Genomic DNA, 24,400 nt, shown 5'->3' with positions numbered 1-24,400 from the left:
AATATTCAACTTACTGGGCACCTTTGACTTGCCAGCACTAGAAAAGTAATGGTGGTGAGCCAGTTGAATATTGTCAAGTAATAGATACTTGGAACTCACTGCCTTTACTCTTCCTAGTCAGCACCTGCTTCCTGTTAAAATTAACACATGATTTAACTGGAGTGAGCTATCTTGTTTTTTCAATTCAGTTTGCAGATAAAGTCTACAGGTCTAGTCCACTATTTTCCAAAGTGAGGGCCTCTTCAGAGACCTAATGGAATTAAAATCGCAGGCTCTTGTTCCTGAAATTCTGTATGCAATTCAAACTTACGCACATCAAAGCCTGAAAAATCAATGTTTTAGGTAATCCCTGATTCCTGATTTTTCCATACATATGAGGTAAGAAGAAGTCCAGGGAGACATTATTTTGGGGGGGGATACCTGATCTCTTACAAAGGAAAAAGTGTTTTTTTATTTGAGACTCTCTAAATAAATTTCACCCCAAAAATACCCTCTTCCCCTGGCTTTCCCAATATAAGAGGGTGTTCTTTCACATTTAGGCCCAGCATTTTCAGAAACCCTCTTTTACTGTGAGTAAGCACATTAAAATTATTTCAGCCTTCAAGCTTTCCCTGAAATTAGTTTGACAGAGGTTATCAAGTCACCCTTGTAATGAAGTCCTGAAATAATAATACCAAGATGAATTTTGATGAGAAAAGCAGAAGGGTGAATAAGACCTTGAGGTATTCCTGGGTGAGGACAGATCCAGACCCCAGGTGGGAAGGGTGAGAGGAACATTGGGTGAAGCTCTGCTAAGAGTTGCCCTGTGCTATACACCTCATGTGCATTTTCTCTGAATATTCATGGCATTTCCCTCTATTTACAGAGAAGGAAACTGAGGATCTAAAAAGCTACTTAACTTGCCCAAGATTCTGTGGCCTGTAAGGGGTAAACAGAACAAATCTTGAAAAATCAAAACAAATCCAGACGTTTCCCACTATATCACTTTACTGCCTGAAATTTGGGAGGTGTGGGGAGATCTGTGAAATAAAGAGGCAGCATGACAACATGGGAACAGGTGCCAGCAAAGCAGGGAGGTAGAAAGTGGTCAGGCTCAACCTTCACCCACATTTGGGCCAAGTTGCCTTGACTCTCCTTTCAGTTACAAGCCCTTTAAGATTTGAAGAGTGTTTAATGTTGTTAATAGCATGTAAGAAGTGAAACGCTCAAAAACAAATTAAAGAAGATATGGCATCAACAACAACAAAAGGCATTTTTTCCTAGTCTTCAACCGAAAAAAATGAGTGCTCTGATGTTCACCTATAAACTCTCTCCTCGATGTGAAGAGTACACACAACTGTGTAATGCTGTACATGTGAGACTCTGCAGGCCATATTGGAGGCTTGATCTGGAGGCTGGGCTTCTGGATGGGTATTCTGGCAGTTTGGTGTTATCTGCTCTGGTTATTGCCCCAGGCATCCATAAATCAAAGAAGCCCTTAAGTTAGAGATAGGTTCATCTCTCACTAAGGAATGCTGCTGTCCTCTCCAGAGTAGCGTCTGCACCTAATCACAGGCCACTTTCACTGGTTATGATGTAAAAGCCCTGACCTGGGCCAGAGGTCACCCTGAGGTCTCCTCACCAACTAGAGCAGTGGTTCTCAACCTTTCTAATTCTGCGACCCTTTAATATAGTTCCTCATGTTGTGGTGAACCCCCAACCATAAAACTATTTTTGTTGCTACTTCATAACTGTAATTTTGCTACTGTTATGAATCATAATGTAAATGTCTGATATGCAGGATGTATTTTCATTGTTACAAATTGAACATAATTAAAGCATAGTGATTAATCACAAAAACAATATGTAATTATATATGTGTTTTTCGATGGTCTTAGGTGACCCCTGTGAAAGGGTCGTTTGACCCCCAAAGGGGTCGTGCCCCCACAGGTTGAGAACCGCTGAACTAGAGGAAATAAGTAATGCTCCACCCTTCTCCTGTCAAGTTCAGAAAATAAATGGACTCTCACAGTTTTTTAACTCATTAATGCTGAAAGCCCAGTACCTGGCTGACAGCTGTAGTCTGTGAACAGTGTAAGCATTCTCATATCATGGTTTTTTTTCCACATAAATCATATTTTACAAACACCTCAGAACCCAGGGGAACACAATGCCAACTGTGGTTTAGAGATTGGTGTTCTAGATGTGCCCTTTGCTGTGGCCAGATTTTCAGAACCTTTGAACTCTGACTGTTACCTGATTAAAAACAAGGGAGCAACATATGAGCAAATAGCAATGGGTGGATCTTATTTTGATACCGAATGTACAATTACCACCAGTACATCTTAAGTCCCTCATTCTTCACAAAACAAGTAATTATTGAGCTTGTTCTATATGCCAGACACCATGATAAGCTCTAGGAATGCAAAGATGAGGAAGACACACTCAGTCTATGCCTACTTTGCCTCAGAGGCCTCCCGGTCCCTGTAGATGAGTCAGGTTGACAGGCAATGAGACACAGCCCTCGAGCCTGGACAAGAAAGTGGTGTTTCTTAGGTTTCAGTCCTCACCGCATTGCTCTATTAGAAGGTCTTACCTTGCATTTGTCATTTTGAAAAAGTTATTCCTCTCTTTCTCTCTTGAAATTTGTTGTAGACATTCATGAATTGATATATAAAAAGTGCTAAGACAGCTAGACCAGAAGAGAACAATATGCAAAACGTATTTGTGAGGCTTATAAGTCACCATTTCAGACTTCCAGCCAAGATGGAGGCATAGACAGACAGCTGCGTCTCCCTCCACAACTAAGAAGGAATACAACTACCTCAAAACTAGATACAACAAGAAGTTCCAGGAAACCAAACTGCATGGAAGTACAGCAAACAAAGAAATAAAGAAGAAATACTCATCCAGACAGGTAGGAGGGGCGGAGCTGGGGTGAAGAGGACACGGTGTGGTGGCAGCAGCAGCAGCGGCAGCAGAAGGCTAGCAGAAAGAGACAACTGGGGGTCCTCACTGGACCTCACAGCTCACGGTCCCAGCACTGGGGAAAATCAAGCCTCATTGCTTCTGACTGTGCAGACCATTGGGGGTTAGGGTGGAGGAAGAACCTGCTGGTCTCTCAGCAGAGTCCACTGGTTTAAAGGGCCCCCATGGTCCTAGAACGCCCACAGACCCAAACACTCTGAGAATAATGGCCAGGGCAATAGCTAGAGAGGCACCAGTCCCATACAGAAGTGGGAGAAGTGCCTAAAAAAGGGGCGAGTGCTGGACAGGTGGCATTGTTCCCTCTCAGACCCCTCCCCAACATACAGCGCCACAACATGGTGAAACAGGTCGCCCTGTACTGATGAATCCCTAAGGCTCTGCCCCTTACAATGTAACAGGAGCAACAGCTCTACCTGGGACCTGGAGGCAAACAAACATAGGAGCCTGTCAAAATGAGGAGACAAAGAAGTATGGCCCCAAACGGCAAACAGATCAAGGTTCCAAAGGGAGAATTAATCGGCGAGGAGATAGCCAGCCTCACAGACGCAGAATTTAAAACACTGGTGATGAAAATGCATACAGGTTTGACAGATATGCCTGAGTACAGCAAACACGTAAGAGAAGAAGTGAAGGCTATGATAAATGAAATGAAGGCAAGGCCACACAAATGCAATAGTGAAGGGAAGGAAACCGGGGTTCAAATCGATGATTTGGAACATAAGGAAGAAAAAAAACAGTCAACCACTGCAGAATGAGGAAACAAGAATTGAAAAAAATGAGGAAAACTTCCCAAATTTTGTGAAGAAGGTGGACATACAGGTCCTGGAAGCACAGAGGGGCCCGGGTGAGCTGGACCCAGAGGGAACCACACCAGGATGCATCAGGATTGAGATGCCAAAGGTGAAAGATAAAGACAGAGTCCTGGGGGCAGCAAGAGAGAGGTGGAGAGTTGCCTACAGGGGGATGCCTGGAAGATGATCAGCTGATTTCTCAGAAGACACTTTGCAGGCAGGAAGGGACTGGCAAGCAGTATCCAATGTAAGAAAAGGCAACCTGCAACCAGGATTACTCTATCCAACAAGGCTATCATTTGGAATGGAAGGCCAGATGAAGTGCTTCCCAGACAAGGTGAAGCTAAAGGAGTTCATCATCACCAAGCCATTATTATATGAAATGTCAAAGGGACTTACTTAAGAAAAAGAAGATCAAAACTATGAACACTAAAATGACAACAAACTCACAACTATCAACAACGGAATCTAAAAAATAAAAACAAAATCCAACTAAGCAAACCAGAATAGGAACAGAATCATAGGTATGGGGATCATTTGGAGGGTTATCAGCTGGGATGGGGGAGGGGAAGAAATGGCAATATGGTGCAGGGATTAAGAAGTATAATCGGTTGGTACAAAATAGACAGAGGGAAGTTAAGAATAATATAGGAAAAGGTGAAGCCAAAGAACTTATATGCACGGCCCATGGACATGAAATAAGGGGGGGTGGGATTTCTGGAGGGAAGGGGGGTACTGGGCAGAGGGGAGCAAAGGGAAAAAATTGGAGTTACTGTAACAACATGATCAATAAAATATACTTAAAAAAAGAACCCTAAAAAAAAAGGGGGCACCATTTCATATGCAAATTAGTATGTTGTATGATTAATGTTATTAACCAGTGGACCATCTATTCAAACTCTTAGTGGCATATAATGTAATTATTTTCTCCCTCCCTCCTAAAACACTCTATTTCCTTATTTTCCTCCTGCCCCAATAGCTGGCTTTTCTCAATTTCAGTTGCTAGCTCCTCGTCTTCTACTTCTGAAGTCCCAAGATACGGAGTGGTGAACACACAATACAATGTAACCTTGTACGGATGATGTATCATAGAATTGCGTACCCCAAACCTATACAATTTTATTAGACAAGTTCACCCCAATAAATTAAGTTAAATTAAGTTAATTAGTTAGTTCTGAAGATCTTCTAAGTTCAGTCCCACCCTCTTCTCTCTGTATTTTCTCCTTGGGTGGTCTTTTCCATTAAATTGCTGTTCAATTCACATCTCTGTCCTCTCTCCTCATCTTATATCCAATTCCATTCTTCACAGTTCATTCAGATTGCTCACATTTCTCCCAACTTACTTCTGTTCACAGCTGAACTCTTGGTTTGTCCTACTCCCAAAGCCTGTTTCCTCAGGTTTCCTCTTCTCAGAAAATGGCACAACCATCCACTTCACTGGCCAAGCCATAAGCCTGCAAGTCAGTTGTTACACTACTTTTCCATTTCCATATCCATCCATTACCACATCTTCTTAAAATTTATTCAATGTCAACCATCTATCTACCTGATCCTCCATTCCAGAAAGCCTTGTTCTTTCATTCTTAGCACGTGCCTCAAGTTTCAGTTAATTTGTTTAAATATTTGTTTGTTACCCGTCTGTCCCACTGGACTCTGGTTCCATGATGGCAAGAACTATTATATCTGTCCACTGCTGAATCCCCAGAACCTACCTTATAAACATGTTGAATTGAATTGAATGACAAAATATAAATAACAAAAAATGCATTCATCAAAATGTTAGTTGAATTCTTAGCTATGTTGGTATAGTGTCATAGCTTAAAGATAACTTGATTTCTTCTATAGTCACACTTTGTTTGGTTCCACTAAGAACATCTTCACTCATCACTGATTACTTTATGATTCAGAGTTTATGAAAATTCCTATTTAAGTTCAACTGAAGTGTTAAATGGAACTTTTCCTCACATTCAAGTGCCTAATGGAGCATTTCCTGAGCTGAAGTTGTTGCTGGCTGCCCATTTTGCTGGATAAAATAAAAAGTCTCAAATGGAGCAGCAGTCTATATCTATTGCTGTTAGCTGCTACCAAATACTCAATTCTTTTACTTCTGGGTAGCCTTTTTTTTTTTTAATGTGTTTTATTGATTATAATGTTACATTTGTCCCAATTTCCCTTCCCTCTTTTCCCCTCCACCCGGTGGCCTCCCACCCTCCAGTTGTCCCCCCCTTTTAGACCATGTCCATTAGTTGTGCATATAGTTCTTCTCAACCTCTCTCTGTCTATTCCATTCCCTCCTACCATGATCCTTAATTCCTATATCATCTCCCTCCCTCTCCCCCTTCCCCCTCCCTGCTGAACTCCCCCCAATATGTTCCCCATACCTATAGTTCTTTTTCCACTCTTGTTGCCTGTTTAGTTTGCCTTTGTTTCAATTCTCTAGCTTCTGTTGTTGTTTCTTGTGATGCAGTTTTCATTTTAGATTTCATAGTTTTGATCCTCCTTTTTCTAAACCAGTCCCTTTAACATCTCATATAACAGTGGTTTGGATCTAATGAATTCTTTCAGTTTTGTTTTGTCCTGGAAACACTTTCTCTGCCCTTCTATTCTGAATGACATTTTCGTTGGATAGAGTATTCGTGGTTGTAGGTTTTGGATTTTCATTACTTTGAATATTTCTTGCCAGTCCCTTCTTGCCTGCAGGGTCTCCCTTGAGAAGTCAGCTGATAGTCTAATTGGGACCCCTTTGTACATGATTCTTTTCTTCTCTCTTGCTGCTTTTAAGATTCTCTCTTTATCTTTAACTTTTGACATTTTGATTATAATGTGTCTTGGAGTGGTTCTCCGTGGGTCCAGTTTTTTTGGAACTCTCTGTGCTTCCTGGACCTGTAAGTCTATTTCCTTCCCCAAGTTTGGGAAGTTCTGCTTTATTATATTTTCACTTAATTTTTCAATTTCTAGTTCATCTTCTTCGCCCTCTGGCAAACCAATGATTCTTATGTTGGGCCTTTTATAGCTGTCCCAGAGGTTTCTGATCCTCTCATCCTTGCTTCCCGTTTTTTCTCTCTGCACTGGTTGACTGTTTGTTCCTTCTCTGTGTTCTGGTTTGTTGATTTGAACTCTGGACTTTCTTTCCTCACCATCTGTCTCGTATGTGGTTTTGTTCCTTTCATTATGAGTGTTTTTCGATTCTTTCACATCTTTTTCCAGATCTTTTGTTAATTCTGTAAGCCACCTGATAACAATGGCCCTGAACTGAGCCTCTGACAGGTTTCTTATTTGTTCATCTGTCAGATTCTTCATCTGTTGCCTGGTGAGCTGCGCCACCGGGATTTCTATAGTTGTCTGCCTCATTTTGACAGATGCGTTTTGTTTTCTTGGGCCGGCTATAGGGGGCAATGCCAGTGTACTCGTCACGACCCAGCGACCGGCGCCTATCCGCAACCTGTTTCGCAGCGCTGTGGGGCTTTGTGTGGGGGCGGGGGTACAAGATGGATTCACACAGTTATTCCGCTAGGAGACCGGGATCCATCCTCCCACCCTCTGGGCCTCACTGTTCAAGAAGATGTGGTGGCTGCTTTCCCCAGCGTTGGGGTTGCAAGCTGCCGAGGTTTGACTGCAGCCGGGATTGTTCTCCCTGCAGCTGGGATTGCTCCCCCTGCCGCTGTCCCTGGTGCGACCGCAAACAGCACCACCCACTTTTGCTCTTCCTACCTGCCCGAAGGGCGCCTCTGGTTTATAACTTCATACATTGGGCTTCCGTGTAGTTTTATTTTCTGAAATTTCTAGTTATCTTTTGTTTTGATGTAGTTGTATTCCTCTCTAGTTGTAGAGGGAGACCAAGCGTGTCTGTCTAAGCCTCCATCTTGGCCGGAAGTCCCTGGGGAGCCTTTTTAATTTATGTATAATTAGTGGGATTACTGGGTAGTTCATCTGATTTCATTGTTAACATAAGCAAAAATATTTTTACATCCAATTCTATTTGGTTATAGACATGCTCTATAAATCTGCATTGCTTTTCAGAATATAAACTTGCTAATATTTCTGTACTTTTAGGGTATACTGAAAAGTGACCTAATTTGAATTAATTGACAGTGGCAATCAGGTTCAATTTGTGAAAATTAAAAACCAAAATACTTATTTCTTTCAAAACAAAAGAAAATTTTATAGAAAAAGAAACTTTTTATTTTCTTGTTTTGAAGTTTTTGACATAATTCCAACTACTAACAAAGAATTTACAAAATAGACACCCTTTTCTTAGAAGTAAAGAAATTCATTTCTAATTAGTGCATTAATGTGTTGCAAAAAATGATGTTGAAGTACTTTAAAATAATGTATTTACTTAATTAGACTAAGCTTTCTCCATGAAACCTATTTTGTGCTGGTGTGGTAAATCTCCTCTTTAAAAATGCATATTTTAGCCGTCACCAAAATGGCTCAGTTTGTTAGAGAATTGTTCTATAAAACAAAAAGTTGCGGGTTTGATTCCTGCTCAATGTGCATGCCTGGTTTGTAGACTTGGTCCCCAGTCAGGGCATGTGCAAGAGGGAACCAATCAATGTTTCTCTCTCACAGAGATTTTTCTCTCCCTCATTCTCTCCCTTCCTTTTCCTCTCTCTAAAATCAATGGGCATGTCCTCGTTGAGAATAATAAAATTTAAAATGCTTATTTTACAGTGTACAGATGATGTGTTGTAGAATTGTGCACATGAAACATGTATAATTTTGTTAATCAGTGTCACCCCCAATAAATTCAATAAATATATATATATATAGTGGAAAGCTGTCAGGCTCACAGTGGTAGACACCATAAATTTCCAAAATTCTAATTTTGGCTTGAAAGCTTGACTTTATCATTGGCAATAAATGCTGTCAGTTGTTTTCCTTGAAAAAATTTAAAAGGAAATGGAGTAAGTTGGCATATCTATTGACTTCACCTTAATAAGTAAATTCACTGGTTGAAGAGGACCATAATCCACCAGAATGGAAAGAGCCACTTATGAGCAGCCTGTGGACAGATTTGCAATTCCAGATTGGTTTAGATGATGGCCATGAAATTTAACAACCCAGAGATAAATCCACCAATTCATTATTGATTTAAAACCCAACTGTTTTAAAGAGTCATTTTATTCATAGCATTGAGGTCCACGTCATCAAATTGTTATTTATTTAAATTTAGATGAATAAATTTATTATATATTTGTATAAATGCATATTTTCAAATGCATAATATTTTCTATTCCTAGGGAAAGATCCCTGCAGCATGGATGGGAGACTTTGGGGCTACCTGTTGCTGCCTATTACTATTTCTACTGATTACTAATTGGGTATCCATGAACATATTAACTTCTCTGAGTCTCTTAAGATCTGTGTTTCACCTAGAAATTCCTTAAGGTCCTACAATTCAATAAATGAGTGAGTTGTTAATTAATTTTACTCTGTTTGCAATAATAGAACCTGAGTTTGATGCCACAAACTCTAAGTTGTCATTTTAAATCTATCATTTACAAATGAGCCATAGTTTTTGTATATGTTCTTTATATATCAAGTAATATAATTTGACTAGAACAGACTTTTTAGCTAGTTCACTCTCACCATTGTGTCTGAGAACTGGGTGACTGCTCCCTGGAGAAGTGTGCCCTCATTTGGCAAGGGAAGGCTGATCTTGATTTTTTAAATTATTTTAAATTTAATATGTTGACCACCTGAGCACCATGCAATATATAGAAGAAATATAAGATCTAATTCCTGTCCTTGGGGAGACAAGATACATGAGAAATCATCAAACATTAAAAATTTTTTATCTTCATTTAAGGACATTTTTATATTTTCATTTCTCTTAGAGAGAAAGGGAGAGAGAGAGAAAGAGAGAGAGAGAGACAGAGACAGAGACAGAGACAGAGACAGAGACAGACAGAGACAGAGAGAGAAAGGGAAACATCAATTGGTTGCTTTCTGCTACATGCCCCAGTCCTGAGCAGGCATCAAACCTGCAACCTGGGTGTGTGCCCTGACTGGAAATAAAACCTGAGACCTTTCAAGCTGTGGGATGGTGTTCAACCAACTGAGCCACTCTGGCAAGGGCTCACCAAACATTTTAAAACAGTGAATGAGCCCTATTGTGGGACATGCATTATAGGACTTAGAAAGGAGATCAGCTGAACATGGAGCAGACAGGGAGAGCTCTATGAAGGGTGCAGAATTAGGCATGAATCTTGAAGGATGGGAAGATTCTCAGTCTAAAGGAGTCAGAGGAAAGTCCAGAGCAGCAGATGATAGTAACTCTTATGAACAAACAGTCTACTGGCCTGTGATATCAGAATGTCACTTCAGTGGGATGGTGAGAAGATGGCTTGATTAGAGGACACAGGTGTAGCAGGGGGCAGTGGGAAATAACCTTGGGTGGGCTAGTTAGTGCCAGATGTGCAAAGCCTTGAAGAGTCTGACCTCAACAACTTTAATTCCATGATGGTATTTGCTAAGTTAATGGGACATGCTTTCCTGTGCCAGTCAAACTTTTCCTAGTTATTATGAAAACATTAAATAAAATCTTCTGAGATAAGCGGAGACATAGTCTTTCCTAGCTTTAGTTTGCAATTCTTTTTTTTTAAAGTATATTTTATTGATTATATTGTTACAATAGTTCCAATTTTTTCCCCTTTGCTCCTCCTCCACCCAGCACCCCCCTTCCCCAACAATCCCCTCCCCAAGCCCATGCCCATGGGTCGTACATACAAGCTCTCCTGCCTCACACTTTCATATATTCTTCTTCTTTTTGTTTTTTAAATAATTAATTAATTAGTTAAATATTTTAACAATAAAAAATAACAATCCCTCCCTCTCAGACTTAAGACGCTTTACAATCTTATAAAGGACAATGGACGAAGGTCTCGAGCTCCTCTAGCTGCTTCAAGCTGGACATGGTCGTCGTCCTACCTACCCTTGGGTCAAGAAATCCCTAATAACAGTGGGGGTGTGGAGGGGAGGGTGGCCTTCCCACAAGGGGAAGGATCGTGCAGACTCCAGGTTGGTTGGCTGTCTCTGGACAACGGCATGCTTGGTTTAACAGGCTGGCATCCTTGTTGTATTCTGGGGGCAACAGGGTTAAAGGACATCATTCAATCCATAACCACTAGATGACAAAAGACAGGTATTAATTTTTCAATGTCCCACATTAGGGAAAAGAAGGGTTTCTTTGGAGGAAGGTATGCCAGGTACATCTCATCTGTCCAAAACCCTTTTGCCCATTATACTTAGTTTGGACTGAGGGAAATATTTTAGGTTTCCCCCCTCTCAGGCCTCTGGGCTCTTTCTGTCCAAGCCATTAGGATAGAAAAGAGAAATCAGTTTTAAAGTGAAGCCCACAGACCACCCCGTTCTTCACCAACCCAGCCACTTAGTTCAGCCAAACCATTGAGTCTCAGGAGGCAGCAATGCAGACAGGATTAAGTGAGGCCTATACGTACAGACAATCACTCAGATAATGAGATCGTAGGCTTATGTCCTTTGAAAACAGAAAACACATGTTAATTTATGTAACATAACCCACATACAAGTCTCTAAATCTGTAGGACTGTCTTATAGGAAAGACATCCAGTTGCAAGGCATTTGACATTCTTCTTGCCTCTAAATTAAACATCTTTGATAATGCCACAGACATAGTTTAACTTTCAAATGAAAACAAATTTTAAATGAAAAGAAACTTTAAAGACAGTTAGCTGGACTACTTTATAGTCTACCACTGGGCATTGTGATCTTCCTTGAATCTTGATTTTTCTCCCTAAGATTACCCTCCTTGTCATTAAAGGGACTGCATTAAGTTCATTTTTAACTTATCCTGTTCATTTGCATAAACACAACAAGAGCAGCAAATGATCACTTATGATCTTTAGTTCTGCTTTGCTGGAACTTAGGCAAGGAACATTTAGGGTGACCTTCAGTCTGCCCTTCAGGGCACAGAAGCTGAGCCACATACCTGGCATTCAGCCTTGCCTGTAAACACCTGTCTTTTCCAGGTCCTCCTGGTTTTCCATTGTGCCTTAAGGTCACTTCTAGCCATCTTTCAGGAAAACAACCTTCATTCCTTCCCTGGAAAGATTGCCATGGACTGCTCATCCATCCAAGGTACCAGGCCTTTTATCTCGTGGACTTTTATTACCTTTGAAAGTCAGTCCCAGCTGCTCAGGGCTTTTTGGTAACAACCAAAGCCCAAGCATGTCTCCTTTAGGCATGACATTCCAGTCAAAGTCTTAGTCAAAAAAATCGTTAGTAACAACTGGTCTTATTAGTTTTATGCAAAGAAACTTTGGTCATTACTTACTTCTTTAGAATGCCAAATTCTGGAGGGATCAGATAGGGAGAAAATATATACAGTGTGAAGGAAAATCCTTGTCTTTCTAATATTCACTGAATTTGCATTTCTATTCTTTATATTTTTATTTTTCCCCCCACTAAAAATTTTTCTGTTTGTTTGTTTTTCCATTACAGTTGTCTCACTTTTTTCCCCCTCTTGCTTCCTTGCACCCTGCCCCCCCTTCTGCCACATTCAGTCTCCACCCAGTTGTCCATGTCCATGGGTCATTTATACATGTTCTTTGACTAGACCCTTCCCCTTCTTACCCCTTCTCTCTCTCCCATCTCCCCCTTTGTTACTGTTAGTTTATTCCTTGTTTACATACCTCTGGTTCAATTTTGCTCATTTGTTTGTGTTGTTCATTAGTTTCCTGTAACAGGTGATAGCATAAGGTAATTTTCTTTTGTTGTCTGGCTTATTTCGCTAAGCATAATTCTCTCTAGTTCCAATCATGTTGTTGGAAATGGTAGAAGTTCCTTCTTTCTTTCAGTACTTATTCATTGTCATTTTCCCCCTTTGTACTCGTGTTCCTCTCTGTCTCTCTCTGTTTCTTCATCTTCTTAAAGCAGACCCTTTAGCATCTCTTGCAATGCTGGTTTGGTGGAGATGTATTCTTTTAGCCTTCTTTTGTCTTGGAAACTCCTTATTTCACCTTCCATTTTGAATGAGAGCCTTGCTGGGTAGAGTATTCTTGGTTGTAGGCCTTTGTTTTTCATTACTTGGAATATATTTTGCCATTCCCTTCTGGCTTGTAGTGTTTCTGCTGAGAAATCTGATGATAGCCTTATTGGAGCTCCCTTGTATGTTATTAGTTGTTTCTCTCTTGCTGCTTTTAGGATTCTCTCTTTGTCTTTGAATGTTGCCATTTTAATTATGATGTGTCTTGAAGTGGGCCTGTTGGGGTTCATCTTCATTGGGACCCTCTGTGCTTCCTGGACTTGCATGATTCTTTCTCTCTTCATGTTAGGGAAGTTTTCTGTCATTAGTTTTTCAAAGAGGTTTTCTATTCCTTGCTCTTCTTCTTCTCCTTCTGGAATTCCTATGATACGGATATTATTACGTTTCATGTTGTCCTGCAGCTGTCTTAGAGCCTCTTCAGTCTTGTTCAGTCTTTTTTCATTTCGTTGCACTGTCTGTGAGTTTTTGTATACATTGTCCTCCAGCTCGCTGATCCGATCTTCTGCTTCCTCTAGCCTGTTTTTAATTCCTTCTACTGTGTTTTTCAATTCAGAGATCATATTCTTCATTTCCTCCTGGCTCTTATTGATAGCTTCCATGTCCTTTTTGATGCTGGTATAATTCTCAGTAAGTTCCTTATAGTTCTTCGGGAGTTCACTGTAGTTTTTCTGGAGTTCTTTGTAGTTTCCGCTGAGCTCATTGAGCTTCTCCATAATCCATGCTTTTAATTCCATATCTGATAGTTTGCTCCCCTCTATTTCATTTAGCACTCTTTCTGGGGACTCTACCTTTCCTTTCGATGGGGGGTTGTTTCTCTGTCTCCCCATTTTTGTGACTCCTATTGTTTGTTGGTGCTTCTTAGAATGATCTGCACTTCCTGGGTCTGCCCCTGGTGGTGTCAGATCCTGTACCAGTCTGGGCCTAGGCCTAGTTTGCAATTCTTAATACAAGGCAGGGGTAACTCTTGTGAGTAGATGAATGTGCAATCTCTAACATTTTCTCCTTAACATTCTTTTTTCCCCCTAAATAAATATGTGTCATTAATGACAACATGTATGTCAACCAGAGGGGAAACAGCCTATTGGATGACGGGCTTAAGCGAATGTTGCTTTACACCCTGATGGTCAACGTATGGGCTTCTATCAGCTTGGAGTGGCAGGAATTTCCAAAGACACAGGCCCATCCGCAGAGAGAGAGCATGAGACAGCGCCCTTCCTCCAGGTCCCAGAGGTGCAGGTCTGGGAACCATAAGCAAAAGCCCTCCATCCTCCTCAGCTGTCAGGAAGATGCATATTAATGGAGACATAAATGTTTTTGCATTGGAAACCCTGACTCCATTATTTTATAGCTCTCTAGATGGGATGCTTGATACTGTAAAGTTCCTTCAACATTGCCCTGCCAAGATTACATGATGTGGTCACAAATTCATGTGATATAGAAACTCGGATTCTTCATCTTCCTTTTCCCCATGCATGTATGAGCTCCTGTGTGAGTCATGGTAAGGACAGAGCCTAAGGAAAGGAAAAGAGTAGATCGGGTCAAAACACACAACTTCCCAAGGCATAGACATTACAAGCTGCCTGGATCTTAGCAACACTGAGTCTAGGCAAATGATGTCATGTCAGTGTGGTGTGAAGCTGACAGAAGGTTGAGCTTGCTAAGTCTGAGTCTGCAGCCCTGTCTCTGGGGACTAAGACCTGCACCTAGGCAGGCCACATATTTGAGCACACTTCACAAACTGAAAGCAAAGGGAACTCAGGGAAAAGAGCTTCCAACTTGTCACTTTCTCTTAAGTCAATTGAGTAAATTGAAGTGCAGTAAGAGATTACATTTTTGATAAATATTAATGATTTTTTAAATAAGTAAATTTAATGTGTAATATCTAAATATATGTTTATCCTTTTAACATATCAATTTGGAAGACTAACGATAGGGCCATCACCCAAAAATATTTTTTAAATTTCTCCTTTGGAATATTTTTAGAGCCAGCCACACATGCTTTTGTAGGTACCATGTGATGCAAATATTTGACCTTCAAAGATCAATTTGGTCTTTGGTAATGGCTCAGAAAATTTTAGGATGAAGTGTGGAAGAGAGTTAGATAAGTAATCAGACTATCATTCCATTTTTGGTGAGATACCAATTAAGGTTATGGGCTTTCCTGAGATAGAAAGTTCTGTTTAGAGGGGGCTCTTCCCAAAGTCTTCAGCTGTGGCCACATCAGTACATACTTCTAAACCACCTTGAGGGTACACATGTTGTGGAGATGTCATCTTGGTATTGCAAGGCAATTAGTCTCATTCCTCAAAAAGGTGACAGGAATATTAGCACAGAAAAAATGCAGTATAAGCTACTAACACCATGTTAACAAGTCTTGTTCACTTTTTTTATGTAACTTTAGGAGTCTTGTCTACAGCATATAATGAACTGGATAAAAAAGGTCCCCTCCAAAAAAACAAGTTACATATCAGGACCTTTGCAAGTTCTTTATTTGATAAAATAATGAAGAGAAAGGAGTGGGTAATAGGCAGAAGCACTGATCATATACTACTACATGCTAGCCTGCTTCCTAGGGCCTGGCAGGCATCAAAACCAGGCTCTCTGCCGAGAGGCTCCACATCACAGTGGTCAAGAGCACGAGCTCTGAGTAAGACAATCTGGCCTTCACAACCTCAGCCTGCCACCTGGTGCCTGTGTGATCTTGGGCAAGTCCCTTAGGCTCCCTATTCCTCCAAGTTCTCATTTCCAAAGTGGTAATAATAATACCTACTTCATAAGTCTATGAAAACTAAATGAGATAATGCTGGCAAATGCATTTCAAAGGGCATAGCCCATGTCATTGCTCCATAAATATTGACCCCCGTTATGAACAGAAAGAGGATGAAAAAGAAGATACAGAAGAAAGAAGAAGGGTGAAGGGGGGAAAAAAGATGAAAAGAAGGATGGATGAACCTCAGCTCTATTTGGCTTTGAAAATGTGAGAACGTCCCTTCTGGGCGCAAGGCTGATAGGTGTAGCTGGCTTTGTTTCCCCATTTGTTCTTGCTGTGTGGCCCAAGCAGGGGCGATGGCTCATTAGTAAGTTGATATGTTATTTAGAAAACAGATCTAAAAATATATGGCCCAAATATTCAGGAATAAAAAAGCGTGCAGACCTTAAAACTGAATGGCTCCCTTTCATAGAGTTGTACACATACGCACATACATAGTCTTGGTTCTTACCAGAATAATGGTGCTGCTTTTTGTTTTGGAAAGGAGGGGTAACTGAGAACAGTATATCCCTATCACTATCAATTATAATGACTCCTTATTATAATTCCAATAAAGGAAAGCAATGCCAACAAACTTTATATAGCTCTACACTCTGGAAGTGCTCTTTTCAGCCATTTCAATGAGTATATTTTGCTCAAATGACAAGTGTCAAAACTGCCCTTTTGCCGTATAGTCTGCCATTAGATCTAATGAGATTCAAACCCGAAAGCAGAGCCTATTAACAGCCCATCGCTCTGCAGCCTCATTCTCTCTCTGGACTTTAGAGCCTGCCCCTCCCCTCTGCGGTGGCCCATTTCTGGATGCTGCTGACACCTTACAGGTGCCCATTACCACTCCAAAGTGCACCCATGCTGCTCTCACATCAGTAGCTCTCAACCTTCAAAAACCCCTCTGGTCTTCCTCCTGGTTCTGGGCCCTCTTTGTGCCAGTAGGGCAGCCAGTGGGTTGTGGTATGTTCAGATTACTCATATTTTCAAGAATTCTATAACTGAACATTGAACTACGGAGGTATCCGATTGCCAGTCTTTTTCTCCTTTACTGAAACCACTTCTGGATTAAGCTCTGTCAGTGGCCATTGCTCTGTAGATTCTCCTCAGAATTTCGAGGGGTTGAGGTTATTTCCCTGAGCAATTCTTCTGTTTCAGAGTCCACTCAATTCTCTGCTTTTGGGAGACAAAAACTACCATGATCATTCATTACTCAAGTCTGAGTTAGATGACCAGCTCAGACACCTCAGGCTGTAAGCCACTGGGGAGAGACCACTGAGTGTGATGTCAGGAAAAGACCTTCAGCCCAATTCAAGAGTGAGATCTTTCTGTCCTGACCCCATGCCCCACAGACCCAAGGGGAAGACAAAGTTCTAATTCCATGTTGATATATTCATATTTTGATAAGTGCATTTCAGTAAAAGTGAAGATATTTATTGGTGGGGAGGGCTTATGAAAAAAACATAAAAAAGTAAAAATTTAGAGTTGCCTTGGAGATAGCAGGTGAAAGTGTTCCTCACACCCGCTGGGGGTCTCATTCATGCCCATGGCTTCAGTGGGCACCCCTGAGCAAAAGATATCCTAATCCGCATCTCCATTCTGATCTCCCTTCTGAGTACCAAAGAGCGTTTTCAGTGAGCATTTCTTCCTGGATGACCCAGTCACAGCAAACTCAAATTGTTGAAAACTAAATTTGTTATCTTCTCTTAAAGCCTGTCCCTTCCCAGGTGGTCCCCACCTCACGGAATGTCATCAGCATAAACTCAGTCACTCAAGCCAGAAAACTGGGAGGACTTCTTATCCTCTCAGCAATCTGTCCAATCAGTCAGCACATCTCTTGAGTCTGTTTGTTATAGAAGCAGGAGAGTCCAAAAACAAACCCCAGAGTTTGCTGCTGGGAGATAGGGAAAAGGAAGCAGCTTTCAGGATGCCCTTGCATGCCTGGAGCTAGTGGCTGGAAACTTTGTTGCAAAAAGATCCGCTTTACTTCCAAGGCTCAGGAAGATGGGAGGGGTCTTGGACTGTGGGGCGGTATGGAAGAAGCAGACAGAACCTGCGTAGGGTTCTGTGAATGGTCAGAATTGTTTGCAACGCCCACTGCGTCAGAGGACGCAGTCAGGGATATATAAGCAGCTGCGGACATTTTAGCTGGGGCTCTGGGGCTGGCTCTCTCTGGCTCTCTGGGGCTCACTCTCTCTCTGGCCCTGGCTCTGGTGTGCTCCCTCCATGTGGCTTGGAGGAGCAGGGGTCTCCAGGCTGCTTTAAGAAGAAGCTCTCGTCATGCGGTTTTGAGAAGGAGAGGAGATCCATGTGGTTTACAGGAAGAAGGCAGTTTACAAGGAGGTTGAGAATCCAGGCGGTTCTGCATTGAGAGCTGGTGGGCACCACAGCACAGAAAGGACCTCCCCAATCAGATTTGAGTGATTGGCAGCTACTGGTAAAGCTGAACTGTGCCTAGAAAATAGGGAAACGGTGTTTCTGACTTTCCTAAGACTGGCCAGGTCTGGTAGGGGGAGGCAGAACTATGTGCAAATAAACAATTCTTTTTTCTTTTCAACAAACTCTGGTACTGAGAGTTATAATTCTGGCGGCGGGCAATCGGGCCCCTAACTAAACAGCCCGTGGGTTCTGTTTCAATTGGAGCAGCCCAGGGGTTTTGTTACATGTTCATCTCTCCCATTACCACCAACAGTGTCTCCATGCAGCCACATCATGTCCTGCCCACTGTACTTTATTGGTCTCTAACTTATTTCCTTAACCAATTAGACCCCAGCACCCATAGTGATTCTTCTGAACCACAAATCAAATCATGTTGCCTTTTTGTGTAAAAACTCTCAGTAGCGTTCCACTGGCCTTGGGTTAAAGTTTAAGTCCCTTAACCCACTACACAGGCCTTTAACACAGTGCAGCTTCTACCTACCCTTTTAACTCATCTCTTGCCAGTCTCCTCCCATTGAATGCTACATTACAGCATGTTTAACACTTCTCAGCTCCTCACACATATCCAGGTCTTTGTACTGTAACCGCCTTCTCTCCCTCCTCCTCTGTCTTCTCCTTTTTAGTAAAATATAAAATGCAATCAGTAAAATGCATGTCACACATGTACAGCTCAGTGAATTGTTTCAAATGAGCACACCCATATAATGTGCACAGATGAAGAACCCAAAGAGGACCAGTAGTCTAGGAGCCTCCTTCATGCTCCTTTCCACTGCCCCTCCTAGAGAAATCACTATCCTGACTTCTAATAACAAGAGCCCGCAGAATTGTGTCAGACATCTGCTACGTAACAAGATGCCAATAAGCTTAATGGCCTAAAATAACCTTGCAGTTCCATTTTCAACCTCATCACTGACTGCAGCTATGCGTTTCATCTGCTTTGTCACCAAGCTTCTTGAAAATTGCCTTCACTCAGTGTCCACCTGTCCTCTGCCTACTCGCCCTTCAATCCACTGCACCATCCATATTGTCCCATTGATGCTGCCTTCATCAATGGCACCAGTCACCTCCTTCTTGTTGAGCCAAATGAGCATTTTCAGTCTTTTTATAACTGACACCCCCTGCCACCCACCCCCTAATTCAATGACTGGGAGGTTCCTTCTTGCCTGAAATGCCTTTTACCCCATTTTTCCTGCAAATCTACTTGTGATTTATGTCATATTTCTAATGCCACCTCCTCTATAAAACTGTGCCATTAACAGCTCCTCTTCTTATCATGTTTGCTACCATTAATATTAATGTCAATAATTATTATTATAATATGTTTGGCTCACTTCCCCTAGAACATAAACTCCTTGGGGCAAGATCTTTGTTTTGTTAACCAATAAATTTTAAGCTCCCAGAACTGTGCCTAGCACATAGTAGGCACTCAGTAAACACTTGCTAATTGAATGAATAGTAACATTTATTGAGCACTTATTATGCTGGGCACTTTCACACATTATCTCATTCCATCCTCACGGAAGCCTTATGAGGCTTCCAATTTTGCATAGGAAGAAACTGAAGCTTAATGAAATTAGTAAGCTGGTTAAGATAACACAGTTGATACATAACAAAGCTAAGATTTGAGCCCTGATTTGTTCAAGCCCTAAATAACCTAACTGTCCCATCTTTGAGCTTTGTCTACAGTGGTGCTCTGCACAAAACTTTACTGTAGCAGAGGCTTTCAGCAAATGTACAAAATTTCTCAGCAGCCAGCATGGTGTCTTATACATGTTTGCTTTCACTAAATGTTTATTGAGTTAAAAAATGGGTGTGCTGTTAAGAGGCAACACTTGGCCGTGAATCCTTTTTGCACAATCAGTAATTTTGAGCACTGTCCTGATGGTTGCTGCAAAAGCCAGTCCCAGCTGTTGCCTCTTCTAACTCTTTGTTTCTTCAGCACGATGTAGGAATCAGGGCCATCCCTGGCTGACCCACCCACCACCCTGACCCCAGGCCTTTGCCATCCTTCCTCTCCTCATGAAATTACCCTGCCTGTCTTCCTGCTGTCAGCGGTCTGATCACGCAGAGCTAGCTCTGCCCCTCCCTCTCCTCTTTTTGACCCCACACCCTGCTTGAACCTGGCTGTTTCTCTGGTCATTCTTGACAGTCAGGGCAGCATGACATTTATATAGATAATTGGAACACAGTGCAGATTGTGATAAACACAGAGAAAGTCATGAGGCACTGTAGGAGTTATGAAGAGGGAGAAATTCCTAGTTACATGATGGAAGAAGGGAAAATGAATTCAGTCACTGTCTTTTTTGTCTTGATAAAAGTTTTTTTTTTTTAATAAAGAGTATAGCTTTTCTAGTTTTTCTAATTATTTAGGATTCTTGATTGCAAGTAATAGAAACTGGAGAGGTTTAAGCTAAAAGGGAGAATTAATGTAACTCTCTAGGAATCCAAAGGTTGGAATGCAACCAGACCTTGGGTAGAGATAGAAAGGACTACAAAACAGTTCAGGATCTGAGCAGCATTCTCTTTCCATATCTTACCCTTGCTGTCTCTGTACAACTACCTTGTTCTTGTCTCTCTGTGGACCTCCTCTAGTCCACAAACTTTATTGTGGTACATGGATGGCTACCAATGGCTACTGAGTTTCTACTTGGCAAGAATGACAGTCTCCATCAAAATTACACAGGATGTAATTGTCTAACTGCTATGCTATACACCTGAAACTGATACAAAATAATGTTGACTGCAAACTGTAATTTTAAAAAAAAATTTTTAAAAATCACAAATCCCAAGAGAAATATACCCAATTGACCCAGTGCAAGTCAGGTGCCCACTCCTGATCCAATCAACTGCCACCAACAAAGCAGGGTAATTATAGCTGCCAGGAACCCATCTCTGTTCAGCAGGAAGCAGCAGAAAGGATCATTATTAGCTGAGCAGACTCTCTGAAAATGTCCACTACATTTAGTTCTCTTGTCTGATAATGCCCTTGTGAAAGAATTCTAGGTGCTTCTGCCAAAATTTGGGTTGGCCAAAAATTCATTTAGTTTTTTCCATATGGTGGCTCTAGTAGTGCTTAGTTGTCTTTAACTTCATTTGAATCAATTTTGTTAGATTGTATTGTGACAGCTGTCATATCAGCATGCATTAAAAAAATCAAAATTGGTGAATTTTGTGCAGCCATTTTAATATTGATGATGGAAGAAGATATGCAACATTTTCAGTGTATTATGCTTTATTATTTCAAGAAAGGTGAAAACTCAAGTAAAATGCAAAAAATATTTGTGCAGTGTATAGAGAAGGTACTGTGACTGCTCAAACGTGTCAAAAGTGGTTTACAAAATTTATTGGTAATATTGACATTTTGGCCAAATAATTCTTTGCCATGGGGCTGTCTTATGTACTGGAAGATGTTTAGCAGCACCTCTGGCCTTTACCTACTAGGAGGCTATAGCAGGAGATAGATAACATACTCAAATATCCAAATCAATAAAGTTATTGGTGAAAATGAAAAATGTGTCTTTTATTTTATGGAAAAAAAAAGTTAACAGACTTCTTGGCCAACTCAAAAGAACAAATTAAGAGGCTTCCTGTTTTGGAGGTTCTTTTTGGGGAACAAATACATAAATATGAATTATCATTTAGCAAATATCACCTAATGAACTAAGATGGTGTTCCAGTGGTCTTTCTTAATGGGTTTTTTTTATACCAATTTTGTTCATCAAAGGCCTAGATTCCTGGCTTCACCCAGGCGTCTCACACACATCCAGATGGCCTGTGAGACCGAGCTTGAAAGGTAAACCAGGATGGGCATTGCTCCCTCCTCAAGGTCTTAGGCAAATAATACCCACACCATCCCTTCATCGATGGGAGTTCTCTGCTCTTTCTAAGGAGTTAGGAGTAAACAGGTCTGGGGAAACAGAATCACCTCCCTTTGAGGGCTCCATATCCTCACACATTCCCAGAGAGCCAATTTTGGCCACGACTTACTTAATGTCGTTTAAGTTCGGGAGAGAGGGGACTAGGATAGATCCCTCTTTCATTGTGATCAATCAATCAGTGATCCATCAATTCGAGGCTAGGTAAGGAAAATCTGAAAGGTTTATCTAACTCAGACCTGGCAATGCTGGAGTCAGGTTGCCCAAGGCAGATCCAAAACTCCATTCATGGCCATCCTTCCTGGACTTGGCCCTCTAGGCACCACTGTGTTCCCTGTGGTTAGCACCTGGAATTGGTGCTGCAGCCCCAGGCTATGGTGAGTAGGGGTCAGTGCCCTGTTCTAGAGGATTACTTTGTAATTCTTTTCCTGAGGCATGTTGCATTCCACTCACACCTTTTCAGTGACACCTCTGGCTTATCTTCCAGGCTCCCTGGGTACAGCAGGCCGTGTGTGCAACCTGACCTCCCGAGGCATGGACAGCTGTGAAGTCATGTGCTGTGGAAGAGGCTATGACACCTCCCATGTCACACGGATGACCAAGTGTGAGTGTAAGTTCCACTGGTGCTGTGCTGTGCGCTGTCAGGACTGCCTGGAGGCCCTGGATGTGCACACCTGCAAGGCCCCTAAGAGTGCTGACTGGGCAGCTCCCACATGACCTCAGGGAAGGTTGCCATCCACCTTCCCTCACACAAGGACTCCATTGGATCTGCAAGGACACTGGGCTTTTGGGTTCTCTCTTGGGAAGCATGCACCCTTTGTCTCAACAGAAGCCTCTCTTCCCTCACTGAGGACCCCAGGACTGGGGTGACATGCTGCATGTGGAGCATGCCTACCCTCCCCACCTCCAGCATTCTGGGACACATCTCTTCCTGGCCAGGATAGGCTGTTAGAGAGGAAGGGCTGTGGGCCCAGATCACTGTCTCTACCCACCCAGATGGTTCCTCTTTGCAGAGCAGCTGGCTGGTGTGAGGGGAAAGAGTGTCTCAAAGGAGTGTTCTCTGGTTTTCCAACAAATGCTCAAGTTCAATTCCATACTTCTCTATGAAGGGTAATGTAAAGAAAGCAGGATCAACTGCCACTGAATTAACTTTAGTTTTTAAAAAGACCAAGAAAGGGGTTTTTTGTTTGTTTATTTTTGTTTTTTGGCCTGATCAAGTGATTTTCACAGCCTCCCGGGGTAATTGGTAATGACCTGGAGAAGGGTGGTTTTCAGTAAACTTTAGGTTTAAAATGCAGCTATTTCAAGGCATTTATTGCCATATTAAAATCTGATGCGACAAGGTGGGACTGTTATCCTTTGGTACAGCAACAGCAAAAGCCTCAGAAAGTGATTGCTTTGCATTACTGCCCCCTCAATATAAAGAACTTTTAGGCAATAGACTTTTTTTTGGTTAGGATCTGAAGAGAGTTAAAAAGAAAATTGACATCTGACAGTATTTTGTAACTATCAGGTGAAGATGGAGGAAAATAATTTAGTGAGTAGAATATCAGAAAATGTGTCTGTACAAATTGAAGGGATAAAATTCCTGTCTGATATGATGCATGTGACCTATGGAATTTTGTAACTAACACAGCTTTGAGAATGAAAACTTTTGGGATGACAAGAACAGGGAACCAAAATGCTGACAGAAAGGTTTCCAGAGCCAAGTCAAGCCTCGGCAGCTTCTACCATAAGCAAATGCCTAAAAGAAGTTGGCCACGTCTGCAGAGGAGTATTAGCTAGTACCCATCACCCTTCAAGCACATTTTAAAGACCTGTCATATGTAGTTGTGCTCATTTGATGCTTACAAGATGACAAAACACCATAGCCTAAAGCAAATTACACATAGCCTTACTTATAAAGTCAGTAACCCTAGTATATTATATTGCAAACAAATTGTAACTTGGAGACTATATTTAAGAGACCCGGGTGTAATTATGGGAACACCAGTATGAAAGTTGTGTTTGACTTCTGCCACCAGCTAAAAGATGACAGCTAGGGGAAATAGAGAGGCTACTTGGCCCACTTTGTATGTTACATAGAAAACAAAAGGTGAAATATACGAAGCTACTTCTACATTTAGTTCCTTCTTCAAAATGGGATCTCTTCACAGAGCTATGTTAACTAACAGGATGTTTTCTTACATGCATCTGATGTCAAATTATTAATACTTGCTCATTCTGTACTAATTTGCCCTTCAGTTTCTCTGTCCTCCCTTCACAGCAGGATATTTAGACTGAGGCTTGTGAAAAACAACCTACTGGAATACTTTCTCATAAGTGAGGTTTGCGTTATCCTCTTTTAAATGACAGCATTCACGTATTTTTCCCTCACTTCCTAAACCCAAAATTAGTTGTATGGTTTTTCCAAAGTGGCTCCTCCTTCTTTTTGTCCTATGGATTTAAAGCAGGAAAGAGTGGGTCATGACAGCTGCTGTTTTGAGCTCAGGGGCCCGCAGGAAGTAGGAAGGCCAGGCAAGCAGGCTCAGTCTCAGTTACT

The 24,400-nt window shown here is 41.6% G+C and overlaps 1 protein-coding gene across 1 annotated transcript in view; it reads left to right on the top strand.

The window, feature by feature from the left end:
• Positions 1 to 22,980, top strand: part of WNT2 (Wnt family member 2) — a 53,734-nt gene extending 30,754 nt beyond the window's left edge. The window contains exon 5 of the mRNA XM_090286768.1: positions 22,346 to 22,980. Within this exon, the coding sequence (XP_090142894.1) occupies positions 22,346 to 22,575 (230 nt within the window). The 3' untranslated portion in view covers positions 22,576 to 22,980. The remainder of the gene's footprint in view (positions 1 to 22,345) is intronic.
• The last annotated feature ends 1,420 nt before the right edge of the window (positions 22,981 to 24,400 follow it).

This window comes from Furipterus horrens, unplaced genomic scaffold (genome assembly GCF_987537825.1).
Source record: "Furipterus horrens unplaced genomic scaffold, mFurHor1.1.pri manual_scaffold_9, whole genome shotgun sequence".
NCBI lineage: Eukaryota > Metazoa > Chordata > Mammalia > Chiroptera > Furipteridae > Furipterus > Furipterus horrens.
Note: the sequence above shows the minus strand (reverse complement) of the source record. Positions and strands in the feature narration are given on the sequence as shown.